The sequence below is a fragment of the Carettochelys insculpta genome, chromosome 10 (assembly GCF_033958435.1).
Source record: "Carettochelys insculpta isolate YL-2023 chromosome 10, ASM3395843v1, whole genome shotgun sequence".
In the NCBI taxonomy this organism is placed as follows: Eukaryota; Metazoa; Chordata; order Testudines; family Carettochelyidae; genus Carettochelys; species Carettochelys insculpta.
The window spans coordinates 48,645,047-48,658,300 of NC_134146.1; the positions used below are offsets into that span (position 1 = coordinate 48,645,047).

At 61.4% G+C, this 13,254-nt stretch overlaps 1 protein-coding gene across 2 annotated transcripts; it reads right to left on the reverse strand.

Moving 5' to 3' along the window:
- Positions 1 to 75: 75 nt before the first annotated feature.
- Positions 76 to 10,762, reverse strand: LOC142018717 (deoxyribodipyrimidine photo-lyase-like). Of its 2 annotated transcripts, XM_075004719.1 has the most exons (11): positions 10,624 to 10,762; positions 9,836 to 10,069; positions 8,363 to 8,865; positions 7,619 to 7,764; positions 6,967 to 7,149; positions 4,726 to 4,884; positions 4,146 to 4,344; positions 3,757 to 3,909; positions 3,112 to 3,233; positions 2,325 to 2,484; positions 76 to 1,529 (listed from the first exon to the last, which is right to left on the reverse strand). In XM_075004719.1, the coding sequence occupies exons 3-11, from the start codon at positions 8,733 to 8,735 to the stop codon at positions 1,375 to 1,377; spliced, it is 1,650 nt and encodes a 549-aa protein (XP_074860820.1). In that variant the 5' UTR covers positions 8,736 to 8,865; positions 9,836 to 10,069; positions 10,624 to 10,762; the 3' UTR covers positions 76 to 1,374. The 2 variants fall into 2 exon arrangements, 1 of the variants encoding a protein (XP_074860820.1); XR_012646897.1 differs by lacking the exon at positions 76 to 1,529 and having other exon boundaries at positions 2,461 to 2,484; positions 3,112 to 3,909.
- Positions 10,763 to 13,254: the final 2,492 nt, after the last annotated feature.

Sequence of the window (13,254 nt, forward strand, 5' to 3'; positions counted from 1 at the left end):
CTCTCGGCTGTACAACTGTGGCGTAACCATGACGATGCCATCCCTAATAAACTCAGTTTAATAAGAAGCAGTGGCTGGTCTTGCTTGACCTCTGTGGTACTGGAGTTTACTAGCAGGCTGAAAGAAGGAAGTACAGAGATCTCGCTCCTAGGAGCCAGGCGGGCACCAGAGCTGGCTTCCCCAGCGCGCCAGGCTCGTGGGTTCCTTTCACGGAAAACCACCGGGGTGGCCCAGTAAGGAACCCCGGCCAGCTTGCTGCTGGGACCAGTCGTGTGACTGAACATGTCCAGGCCTGGCGCTGAGGAATCCCGAAAGCCAGGCCATGCAGGGAGAGGCTCTAACTGAAGTCGGCGTGCCAGGCAGATCACCCTGGACAGGTCAGGGTAGGTACGTTCAGGGCTCTCCCTCGGGCCTGGCCGCGTCCCTCGCGGTATGGGTAATGCTAGCACCGACGGGGCCAACGCTAGTTCAGCTGCTGCCGTGGGCAGAGCTGCCTTGGTAAAGAAATGCTCAGAAAACAGGACAGCAGCAGAGAGCTCAGGCATGTAGCTGGCTAGGAATGTGCTGGGCTGATGGTATCTGCCACAGCCTGGCAGCCTTGTCCAGCAGTAGCTGCAGGGGCAGCCATCAGTGCCCCACTGTCCCCTGCCCCATGGGTGAGCGGAGCTGCCACTTGCTTGGCATGAGACCAAGGGCTGCACAGCCCCTGCTCGTCTGACCTGCCAGCATCGCCTGCCGCTCCCTAAGGGCACGTGCACAAGGGATGGGTGTCATCAGGCCCAAGACAGGCCTGGGGTTGTGGGGGGGTCTGTAACAGTCACTGCATTCGCTGTGAGCAGCTGCATGGCATGAGACAGGTGTCCCTCTCAGGGTGGGGGGCAGGAAAGCTGAGGGCAGCATGTTTAGCCCCAGCGCTCCCTGCTCTGGGGGAGAGCGAAGATGCTGCCTGCAGCTGGGGCTGGGCAGCTCTGAGTCCCCCTCTGCCACCCAACAGCTGTACTGTACACAAGCCAGAAGCATGAGGCTACGTGCCCAGAGCACTAAGAGCCAGGAGGCTACATCTGTCTGCCTGCTGCAGGCAGCAGCTAGACGGGGAAGGTCCATGAGCAGCTGGGGGGGCGGGCAAACCTGTCCTCTCTAGAAATATCATAGCAGATCTACAGCTGCCCTGCCTGCGGGCTGTCCCTGCCTAGGAGAGGGAGGTGGCCCAGCTGGAGGTGCCCACTGGGAGCCCAGGGCTAAACAGGTGACTTGGCCAAATTCTGTAGGCAGAGGTCAGGCAGCACCTTGGCAAGGAGCCCACCACGCCTGGGCTCTGGCACGGGCACTGCAAGGGAATGGTGGGAGAGCCCCATGTCCAGCAGCCTGGCGCAGCTACTGGCCCACCTGGCGGGGGTCGTATCTGCGCTCAAACTGGCCCACGTCGAATTTCCTCTTGCAGCCGGCATAGTTCATGTAGCGGATCTTCCCGAAGACGGCCCGCTCGCCCCAGCCCTGGTCATGGACCCCGCAGATGGACCACATGCAGCCTGCAAGGCATAGGGCACCCCATCAGTCCTGCTCGTGCCATCCGCCCCCAGTGCCCCCCGCAGCCGGCGGCTGACCCTGCCGGGGGGGGGGCATATGGTGGAGAGGAAGCTGGACAGGCGCCGTGGGGGCCGAGGCGTCCAGAGTACTGAAAAGCCAGCTGTGGGGCTGGGTGCATCTCCCAATGCTGCCAGCCTGGGAGGAGGGGTAAGAGGCTGTCTGCACTGTCTCCGCCCCCAGCGCAATCTCACAGCTCCCAGTGGCTGGTTTCTGGCCAATCAGAGCCGAGTGTCTGAAGAACGAGCAGCATGCAAAGCACCCCTCCCCGGCCAGGCTGGCAGCCTTCGGGGACCCCCACAGTGAGCTGCTCTGAGCAGCTGCAGGCACAGCAGGGAGCTGGGCTGAGGGACCTGCTGGGTGGCTGTCTGTGAGTCATACAGGTAAGTGCCTGCTGGCCCCAGCCTGGATCTGACACCCCAGCCCCTCCTACTCCCCAACTCTGCACCCCCCGGCCCCTGCACCCCAATCCCCTTCCCTCCCGCTCCTGCACCCTAATCCCCTCTTCCTGGTCCCCCTGCACCTCCATCCTCCGCCCCAAGTCACAACCTGCTCCTTCACCTCAACTCCCTCCTGGCCTCCACCCCCCGACCTCCCATTCCTGTCACAGCCGCGTGTAGCGCTCCACCACTTACCACACCCTGGGAGTGGGCCCCCCATCAGAAACCGTTGCCCCTCCCCTCTGTCAGGGGACCTTGGCCGCCCCCTCCCAGGCTCCCTCCCCTGCGCCTGCCGCTCACCCACGTAGCCATTGGGGTCCCTGCCGTCCAGCTCGTAGCGGTCGTTCAGGTAGATGGCGAACTGCAGCGCCTCGTCCGGGCAGCGGGTCCACTCCAGGATCTTCTTGGCCCAATACATGCGGAGGAAGCCGTGCATCTTCCCCTCGTGAACCAGCTGCAGCTGCGACAAGCAGGAGAGCCCCACGTGGGCACCGCCAGGACCGCCACAGCCTTGCCCCAGGGGAACCCCAGGCAGGAGGGAGCTGAGAACTGAGGTTTGCCTGGGCCTGGCCTGGTGCTCCCAGCGGCCGAGGTGCTTGCTGGCTACCTTACTGGCAGGCCGCCCGGGGGGAGAACCCAGCTCCCGCCTGCAGGCCCCACCGGCCCAGTGGAACTCTGCCCCATGTCCATGGCTGAGGAGTATCTGCTCTAAGCGCCGGTCCCCGCCATGCGCTGGCCAGGGCTGCCCAGACGCAGGGGGCGAGGAGGCAGGAGGACTTTCCAGCCCTTGTGCTGAGCCGTTTCCGGGGGCTTGTGCCAGGTTCTGCCCCCGCCTGTGCCCTGCTTTGGCTCTAGGCCTGTCTGCAGGTGCCAGTCCACACCGAGTGACATACCCCTTCTTCCCCCAGGCCAGCGCCCTTCTGACCCCAGCCCCACCAGCTCCCTCCTGGCAGCCCCAGGGCATCCTGGCCCCTGCCTGGCATGTGCTCCCAGCCAGCGCTGGCCAAGGCACCCACGGGCCAGGGTTGGGTGCTCAGTGGATCGGGGAGGGAGGGGGGGAAACAGGAGAGCTCAGGGTGACGGGTACCTGGGCCGCGTTCCACAGTGGGTCATGGGTTTTCCCCTCCTCCAGCTGCTGCCGCTCGTAGAGGTGAGGCCTCTTGTCTTGGGTGTGGAGCTTGAGGGTGGTTCTGGCCCATTCCTGCGCACCTTCAAAACACAGCCCCCTGGGCAGAAGCGCTGGAGCAGCTGGGTGGGGCTGGGCGCCCTGAGAGAGGCGCTGACTCCACGGGTGCTCCAGGCCCACAGGGATAAACTAAGGGGTGCTCAGCCCCCACTGGCAGCCCAGTGCTTCTCACCTGCCAGCCGCCCCACAGACCAACTTCCCTCCGCCTTCCCCTCCAGGACAGCTGGTGCGGGATGTGCCAGAGGGAGAGGAGGAAGTGGGGAGGGGGAGTGGAGTTGGAGCAGGGCTTGGGGAAAGGCTGGGAAGAGAGAGGATAGAAGCAGACGTGGGGCCAAGGGAGTTGGTGCCTACACTCTGAGAAAGGGGCCCTCGGGCCAGGTGATGGAGCCACCAAGCCAGAGGCCCCCACCCTGCCAGCCAGTGCGGGCAGAGGCAGCTCTCGCTCTCCCCTCCCCGCTCGCGTGCTGGCCTGCCCTGCAGCAGAGCGCTCGCGCATGCGGGGAGTCCGACCCTGCTCCCTTGGGTGTGGGCTGGGTCCCCAGTTACCTTCCACCTTGTCGTAGTTCCTGTTGTAGTAGCAGAAGTTGTCGGCCAGCTCCCTCCGCACCACGGCCTCCTCGACGAACGCCTCCACCGACTCCCTGTGCTGAACGCGGGACTTCCGCACCTCCAGGACGGCCCGCTGGACCGAGACCTGGCCTGCCCGGGAGGAGAGACGGGGAAGCCCAGAGGGTGGTGGGCAGCTGCTCCCTGTACTCTGGGGTTCCCGCAGGGGTGTGGCAGACCCAGCCTGACACGGGGGGTGAATGCGAGAGCAGCGTGGGCCCGTCTGGGGGAGTCACTCTCCGCGCCCTGGGCCCTTCCCTAGCCCAGACCGTGCCGGGGGGTAATGAACTAGTTCAGTCAGGCCCGTCGCCCTTCCAGGGGCCACTCACCGAAGTGGAACCACGGCGATAGGTTGCTGAGCGCAGCCTTGTTCGGGTTGTTCCTGTCGGTGCCGAAGAACTTCAGCCGCTCGCCGACGAAGGACTCCAGCATGGCCAGCCCTGCGGCCGTCCCCGGAGTCGCCCACGTCACCTCCTTCACCGTGTGGTCCACCTGCAGGCTGGCCCAGCAGGCGCTCCAGTCGATGGGCTGCACGGTCGCACAGAGCCGTTAGCCAAGCCGCAGGGGTGACTGCCCTGTGTCAGACACTGCAGCAGCCAGGGACAGTTCTAACAGCTGCTTTGGACCAGCCAGATCCTCCTTTGCCCTGTTACTAAGTACACCCTGACCACTGCTTGCTGCCACATCTGCCCCTACTGCAGCAGGGAACTGGAAATGAGGACTTCTGAGCTGTTCCCTGCTCCGCCACTGCCTTTGTGTGACCCTGGGCAAGTCACTTAACCCCCAGGTCTCCATTTCCCCATTGTAAAACTGAGAATATGCCCACCCTCCAACAGAGTTTGAAGCTTAGTGAGTGTTTGGGATGCTCCCCAAGGAGCTGCCCTGGGGCTAAAGGACTCCAGGTGTTACCTCAGCTGGGGCTGCAGGTAGGTATGGGTGCTTGATGACAGGAGGGAATTCTGTGAGGAATGCCGAGAGCCGATCATGGATCTTCCGTCGAATTGTCCTGGCTCCATACTCCTGCTTGTCTGAAGCAACCCAGCACGGGACAATGTTGTGAGCGTCAACCTGGAAAGCAGGCAGGGAGCAGGGAATGGCCAGGCAGGGTGAGAGAAGAGAAACCCCCTGGTCCCCACAAACCTTCCCAGGGCTTTGCTTTTCATTCCAACTCCCCTGCAGCCTGGTGCTGGGCCCTGGGAACGCAACTGACCAGGAGGAGGAGAGGCCAGTGCAATCTAGCCAGTCTCCGCAGGCCGTGCTTTGGGGAGGACGGATCTACACCTCCCCACAAGCTCCGCCAATGAGTTACTTAATCAAAACCCTTTTTTTTTTGAAGCTGCTGAATGCAGCAGAGCTGACCAGTTGTGCGAGGGGGGAGGAGTGGTGCGTGTCTGTCTGTCTTGTGGTTCTCTCTCAGCCCGGACAGTGAGCCAGGGGGGTTCCCAACCCCGAGAGATTCTACTGGGAGAAGCAATGAGGCATGTGCTGAGCAGGACGTTCTCCCTGGAGCAGGAGTTGTTAAGGGGTCCCTCCCTGCAGTGCTGTCTCCAGCTCTATGCAGTGGCCACGTGTCCCCCTGAAAAGTCATGGCCCCAGGACAACTTCAGTCCCTCCCCCCTTCAGCTTGTTCTGCAGCCCTGATCTTCTGACCTTCCACTACACACAGGCTCAAGAACCTTCTGACTCAGAGAGCCAGTGTCCTGCCCACAGCCTGAACCCACCTGGGGTCACCCCCACCTTCTCCAAAGCTGATCATGTTGGGGGACCAGAAAAATCACAGACTCATAGAACACTAGAACTGGAAGGACAGTAACAGAGAGGGGGCCGTGCTAGTCTGTACACTATCAAAACAAAAGGCCGTCAAGTAGCACTTTAAAGACTAGCAAAATAGTTTATTAGGTGATGAGCTTTCATGGGACAGACCCACTTCGTCAGACCACAGCCAGACCAGACCAGACTCTGGTCTGAAGAAGTGGGTCTGTCCCACGAAAGCTCATCACCTAATAAACCATTTTGCTAGTCTTTAAAGTGCTACTTGACGGCTTTGTGTTTTGATAGAACTGGAAGGGATCTCGAGAGGTCATTCAGTCCAGTCCTGTCATCATAGCCGGACCAACCACTGGCTAGAACAGTGGTTCTTAACCTTTACTGCAGCCTGCACCCCTTTGGTTTGCAAAATATGTTCTCACCCCCTTTTCAAACAAGGAGATGGGGCGGCCTATGCACTTTTAAACGCATATTAAGTATATGTAAAATGTGTAATGTTAATAAATACATAGGTTTGATTAAACAAACCAGTTGTACTTACAGGCCTGGGCTTAATTTGATGATTTACCTTCTAAAAAAATCTGGCATGTCCTGCACCCCCTGAAAGGGCATCACGCACCCCCAGGGGGTGTGTGCACCCCAGGTTAAGAACCATTGGCCTAGAATTTCTAGATCATCCCTGGCAGGTGTTTGTCTAATCTGCTCTTAAAAATCTCCCAGGATGGAGATGCCACAACCTCCCCAGGCAACTTATTCCACTGTTTTAACACCCTGACAATTGGGAAGTTTTTCCTAATGTCCAACCTAAACCTCCCTTGCTGCAGTTTACGCCCATTGCTCCTTGTCCTACCCTCAGACATTAAGGAGGCTAGTTTTCCTTATAACACCCTTTTGGGTCCTGGAAAGCGATTACGCCTCATCTTGGGGACACAGCCGCACGCTGCTGATTCATCTGCAGTCACAAGCTCTCCACACTTTGTCTGCTTCTGTGGCCAGGTCTACGCTAGATGTTCAAGTCGATCGTAGAGATGTAATTCCGGCTATGACAATAGCGGGGCTAGAATCGCCTTACTTACACGAGCCTTACCTGGCCATCCTCACAAACTCCCCCATTGACCTCCCTTACTCGGCACGATATTGAGGAACGCAGGCGTCGACCGTCAAGCCCTGACGGTTTGATTTTGTGTGTCCCCACTAAGCGCCTGAGACCCTGATGGCATCGCTCTATGGGGCCCTGTAGATGTACCCTGAGCCCCCTTCCTAAAGGGCCAGGGCAAGCTGGTAGCTGTGCTAGTATCACCCCTGCCTTGCGACCATGCCAGTGAAGAGAGACGGGCTAAGTGCAGAGCGGCCCCTAGCCCCTTTCGCAGCCCTGGACCCCACCTGTACAAAGGGCACGTCTGCCGGCAGCCTCTCTCGGACGTCTTCCACCCACTGCATGGGGCTGCGGAGCGGGGAGAAGTCGGTCACCACCCCGCCGAAGCCGTGGCCCGTCACGAAGGCGGGCAGCACGTCCTTGGCGAAGCCGAGGAGCAGGTGGAAGGGAATGGCCAGCTCCTGGCACTCCTGGAAAGAAGGGACAGGGTATGTAACTGCCCCTCCCGGCCCAGCTGCCCAGCGCCTCCCCACTGGGTTGCAAGCAAGAGTCGGGCACCACGTCGTCTGCTGGCAGCACCCGACCCTTCACCGATCTCGGCCCGCGGTAACCAGCCACAGCCACCCCAGGGAGGCAGTGGGCTGGGTCCCTGCGACGGACGGGACTTGGCTGCGGGGGCGCAGAGTCGTCAGGCAAGCGAGTGCCCCGCGGCACCGGGAGAAGGGAAACGGATTCTGAGTTCAACCCCCTTCCCGCCCCCCCAGAGAGATGTCACGTCCAGCAGCAGGCCCCTGGCAGGATTGGGCCCTTTGCTCCCGCTGGGGTGTTCCCGAGAGCCGTAGCTTTGCGCTCCCCCTCTGCCCCACGGCCGTGTGCCTTAGGCCAGTGCGCCGCCCCCCAGCGGGACCCCCGTCCCAGCACTTCCAGAGCCACGGGTACCTGGGCCACTTCTTGCAGGCCCCTCAGCATGAAGCCGAAGTGACGGATGGTGGCCTCCAGGAACTTGGGCACCAGGCAGAAGCAGACGTGCAAAGGGAGCTTCTGCTTCAGGGCCAGGCGCTGGGCGTACAGGAAAGCCCAGTTATCTGCAGGCAGAGAGCACGTGACCGCATCAGACCAGCGCGCTGCGATGCTACAGAGCAGCCCTGCCCGACGTCCCTCCCATGGCTCGGTCCCGCAGCCGGGAGGCCTGGGCTGCACTGCTGTCCAGCTGTGCGACCTTGAGCACATGCAGCCTCGTGCCTCAGTTTTCCCCACCTGTAAAAGGGGACTGTTGATGTTGCTCCTGCTCTGAAAGGCACCCAGCAGTCTCTGAGCACAACCCTCCCCCAAGGCTGCCGAGCTCCCGGCCGGCGGGGATGGAGCTACAGCACACGGGGGAGTCTAACCTCAGACTCCAACGGAGCAAAACCCGTGGAGCGCTGAGGCCTGGGGAAAGAGGAGAAGGCAGCACCGGCCAGCCCATCCTGTGCTCCAGCCAGGCCCGTTACGGAGGGGGCTCCCAAAGGACCTGCCCAGCCATGGCGCTGGGTGCGGAGCCCAGCACAGTCTGCAGCAGCCCAGGTCTGGGGATCCCAGGGGTGTTATCTCAACTGCGAGCGCCTGCTGCAGCTCCAGGGGCAAAGGCCTTTGGCTCCTCGTAGCCTGGCCCACCCTGCGGCCTGGCCCGGGGACAGCCGGTACCTTGCACCCTCTGGTCTCGAGACATCCAGTACACGATGCCCTTTGCGTCCTCCTTGAGGTCGGAGCCCTGCGAGACCAGGCGCACTCGCTGCTTGTTGTACTTGAACTCCTGCACGGAAGGGGCAGTCCGCAGCCGAGCCTGTCTCACGGCTTCCCCCAGGCTGCCTGTCCCTCCTCCCTCCGCCGCCTCCCCTTCCGTCCTCCTCCTCTTCTCCACGGCCGACGCCTCTGCCTGGCTCGGCTCCACCCGGCCCTTCCCTTTGCCGCGGGGCACCCTGGCACCTCCGCTCTGCACTGCATCCCCGCTGCCAGCTGGCTCGGCCGTGATCTCCTTCCTGCCACGGGCCCGCAGAGTCTTGCTCTTCTGAGACATGCTCCCCGCTGTCCCCCAGGGCGGGCACTGCCCTGACAGACGGTGCCGTCTGCTGCAGCCAGGCTGGTGAGCGGCAGAGGCGAGCCCTCCAACCAGCCTTCCCAGCAGCAGCCTGTTGGTGCGAGGCTATCTGTGAACAGAGACACACAAACCTTTGTCACCTCTGCTTGGAGCATCTCCATAGAGCCCATCAGGGCGTGTGTCCTACAGCCTCTTCCTCCTGCTACTCACAGTTCCCAACCGGGGTATTGTGCCCTAACCTTCTGTCTAGCCCCTTTCAGACTCAGATCCCAGAACCCGGCCCCTAGCAGGAATCGCTTCCCCGCTCTGCCAGGGCAGCCAGCTCTGGGCTGGAACACAACAGCTGTTTAATACACCCAGGCGTCAGGGCGGGTGGGAGAATGGAGGACCCCACCGCTGCTGCAGGCTGTAATGATCCCACGGGGAAGGGGCAACTGCTGTCAGAGTAACACCTGCCCTGGGTGACAGGTACAACTGTCTCTTTAATGACCATGGGCGGTCGAGTTGGGGCCTTGCGTTTCATTTGAAACGGCTCCTGCCATGCTACCGCCTCTCCTGTGATCCGAAAGCGGGGGCTCACAGGCTCAAGGGATCTGCGTTCAGAACCTCGCGAATGCTGGTTGTCGCCAAGGCTGGGCGGGGGCTTGGAGCCCTGGGGAACCCACGGCTGCCCCAGGGCCCTGGGAACTCACAGCAGCCATCGGCATTCCAGCCCTGGAGCCCCGGGGAACCCATGGCAGCCCCAGGCACTCCCGGCCCCGGAGCCTTGGGAAAGCGAAGCCACTCATGAATACCTGAATTTGCACAGGTGGCACTCGTGAATGTCGAGACCTTACTGTACTGCCTCTCCTACCCTCCCCCTGGGCCACTGAGCTCCCTGGAGACCGTCCTCTACAGCTGTTCCCTCCTGCAGGGCTCCCCGCTGTGCCCTGCCCCAGCACAGCCTGGGAAACAGCATGGGCATCCCAGGAGCAGTCCCTCTGATTCCTTCTGCGTAACCGCTCCAGTGGTGGCCGCTCAGACCCATCACTCACACATTCAATGGCAGAAAAATAACAACCAATCATAACCCTACTCACCGGATTGGAGATGAGCCCGGCCCCCAGTCGCTCTCAGCTGGAATAGGTGCCAGGGCAGTAATGCTAGACTCTGGCCTGAGCCAAGCAGAAGACCCTGGGATGCGGATGCACAGAGGGGCTGGGACCCGGTGGCTGCTACAGCCAACTCCCACTTTGCTGTTAGCTCATGGGAGCCCGTCGGGTTTTTCTTGAAGTCCCAGCTTCTGGAGCCACGTGATGAAGGGGGACGCTCACCTGGCATTAACAGAAAGGCGAGTTCCTAGCCCAAGAGCTTGCAGGGGGAAGCATGAAAGGCTGGGCCCTGGGGGCTCTCCCTGCTGTGGTAATTTGTGCACGGGGGTGGGTTTTGAGCGACTGAGGCTGGGCGGTGCTGGAGCATGGGCCAGCAGCCCCAGTTCCTGCAGGAAATTCACTTTTGGAGCCAAGGCCGTGCCACAAGCCCGGGCCTGTGTCTGGGGCTGGAGGGCAGGAGCCGGTTCGGGGTTGTGGTGCTTGTTGACATGGGCTGGAGGAGGGGGAGACTTCTCCTGCCCCACTCCTGCTGCCCTCCCTTGCTCTGGAACAGCCCCTCCCCCCGGGGTTAATCCGGATTAGTTCATCCACTTTCCGTCCACACTGGTGCTGAGGCCGGGGCAGCCAGAGGGCGGGATGGGGACCCGGGGACGGACAGCAGGTCCCCATCTCGAGCAGGGACCTGCGGGGCTCTCCCCTGCGCCTTCCCCCCGCGAGGGAGCAGGGAGCCCGGAGCCCGATTTGCCCCGCAGCAGCCGCCCGCCCGCCCCGCTTACCTCCGCCGGGGCCCGCAGACCCGCTTCCCGTCCGGGCAGCGCTGGTTCCGCGCCCGTTTACACAACGTGGGGCGGGCCCCGGGGCGGAGCCGGGGAGGCGGCCCCAGAGCCGCGGGGGAGGAGGGGCAGAGGGCGGAGCGCCCCGCGGGGGCGGATCTCTGGGGCTGGGCCGGTTGTGGGGGGCATCAGTGGGGCGGAGGGGCCCGCAGGGTCGGGCGATCCGTGGGGCGGGGCCCGCAGGCCGGGACAGGTCTTGGGGAGCGATCCGTGGGGCGGAGCCCGCAGGCCGGGACAGGTCTTGGGGAGCGATCCGTGGGGCGGAGCCGCGTGGGGCGGCAACCCCCGGTTGTGTAACTAGTTACATGATGCTCCCACGTGGCCGCGGCACCCGGGCTGGTGCCCACGTGTCCCCCCACCCGTCTGCCGACTGGGCCAGAGACGGGGATTGGGACCCCCCAGTCCCAGCAGCGCCACTTGCTGCTGCCCTGAACCCTTCCCCTGCTGGGGGGATGCGGGGGAGCAGGGCCAGGGAGGAATCAAACGAGCCATTAACTATTTGGACAACCACTTGGGGGGTTTCTGGCTCCGGCACCTGAAGTGCAGCACAGAGTTCAGCTGACCGTGGAAAGTTTTTCTGGAGGCCCAGAGCCGCAGTCGAAACATTAACCTCCCACCCGGGGCACTGCCGAGTCGGGGGTACGGGGGTTCACAGTCAAGGAAGATGCTGGCTGGCAGGGGCTGTCCTCTGAGTGCCACACAAAGCCAACCACGTTTCTGAATGCCCCCCTTGCTGTGCTGCTTCTCGTGGGGTGAAAACTTCCATCCCAAGGCCAGGCCGGGTACCACGGAACGAGAAGCGCCAGTCACGTGCGTCCCAAGTCTAGCTGTGAACAACCTTGCTGGGCGGGTGCTGGTCCCAGGATCCGCGAGAGGTGGGTGAGCGAGATCATACCCTTTCCTGGACCCAGGAGAAGCTTTGCGTTCCAGAGAGCTGGACAGCTGCTTCCGCTGGCAGGAGTTGGCCCCATAATTCCTCACCCATCCTGTCGTCTTCTTCACACAGCACGCAGTCAACCTGTGGAACTCCTTGCCAGAGGAGAACTATAGCAGGGTCTAAAAGGAGCTGGATAAATTCATGGAGGTTGGGTCCATGAATGGCTGTGAGCCGGGATGGATGAGGAATGGTGTCCCTGGCCTCTGTTTGTCAGAGGCTGGAGATGGATGGCAGGAGAGAGATCGTTTGATCATTTCCTGCTTGGTTCACTCGCTCTGGGCACCTGGTATTGACCACTGCCAGCAGACAGGACACTGGGCTGGATGGACCTTTGGTCTGACCCAGTGTGGCCGTTCTTATGTAACAATAGCAATGCAGTGCCTTTGTTCTATTTAACACGTAGATCCCTTTGTGGTGCATGAAGTAATTTGCTCAGGGGAATCTGTCAGAAACCGATGTTCTGTTATACAGTGAGCCTCTTGAATATTCTCCCCAAACTCTCTAACTCCTGAATGCATCCAGCACACATTCGTATATATTCCCTTTCCTCCTCCTGCAGAAGGCCTTTCGGTAGCAAAAATACCCTGGCTCTAAACTGGGGTGAAACGCCATCTGCAGGGTAATTCATAAATATGTTCATGACAAGCTACATGACTGTGATAATTGCTTAGTTAACACAGTTGATTAGGTAACACAATTGTAACTAGCGTGCTGGAGTGTGGGAAGCCTTGCACAGCAGCCGAGGTTGTCACGATTTCCCCTCATGCCAACAGGTTTGCAGCAAGCATGCAGCTGGGCTGAGAATTAATTGGAAAGAGCAAAACAGAACGAGCGGGGGGGTGGGGTGTCTGCTTCTCGCATGCTCGTTTGTGTTCCAGCCCCGCTGGGCGGTCTGTGTACAGCATGTTCGTCAATAGGCGCACATTGAGTTTTTCCCTCACATTTGAACTTAATTGCACGGGGCATAGGGCTTGTGTGCTACTGTACTTCTGGTCTGCATACTAACACTGCCCTTCCTCCCACCAGAATGGACACCTCCCTGCAGGGAGGTGGACAGGCTCGCCAGTCCCCAGGGTGGGGTGGGGGGACCTGCCATCGCTCCATGTGCCAAGTGATCCTTTTGATGGGACATCCGCCCTGAGAAGGAGATACCACTACGGTGGGTCGGGCAATCATTATTGATGGTGGGGCAGTGGGGGCAGGGAAGCGGCAGTCCAAGAATCTGGGTTAGGATTAGGGTTTTGGTTAGGGTTAGGGTTAAGGTGAGGGACAAGCGGTCCAGGGCCTTACTCGTCCATGATATGAATGGAGGAGGTGCAGGTGTGGGATGGAGGTGGGTGCACAAGGGAGCTCCAGGTACGGGACTGGGGTGCAGGAGAGGGTGTGGGGTCTGAGAGGGGGTTGGGGTGTGGGAGGGGCTTTGGGTGCAGGAGAGGATGTGGGGTTTGGGTGCAGGAGGGGGTTGTGACCTGGGATGGGGGGGTTGGGGTGTGGGAGGGGGTTTGGGTGCCAGAGAGGACCTGGGGTCTGGGGGCGGAGTTTGGGTGCCGGAGGAGGTTTGGGTGCAGGAGAGGGTGTAGAGTGTGGAGGGGGCAGGGGGTCTGGGAGGGAGTTAGGATGAAGGAGGGGGTTGGAGT

Coding starts and splice junctions, on each gene's coding strand:
- LOC142018717 (XM_075004719.1), bottom strand. CDS start 8,735: ATGTCTCAGAAGAGCAAGACTCTGCGGGCCCGTGGCAGGAAGGAGATC. Junction 2,485..3,111: donor CACTGTGGAACGCGGCCCAG/GTACCCGTCACC, acceptor TGCTTGTCGCAG/CTGCAGCTGGTTCACGAGGG. Junction 1,530..2,324: donor GGACCCCAATGGCTACGTGG/GTGAGCGGCAGG, acceptor TATGCCTTGCAG/GCTGCATGTGGTCCATCTGC.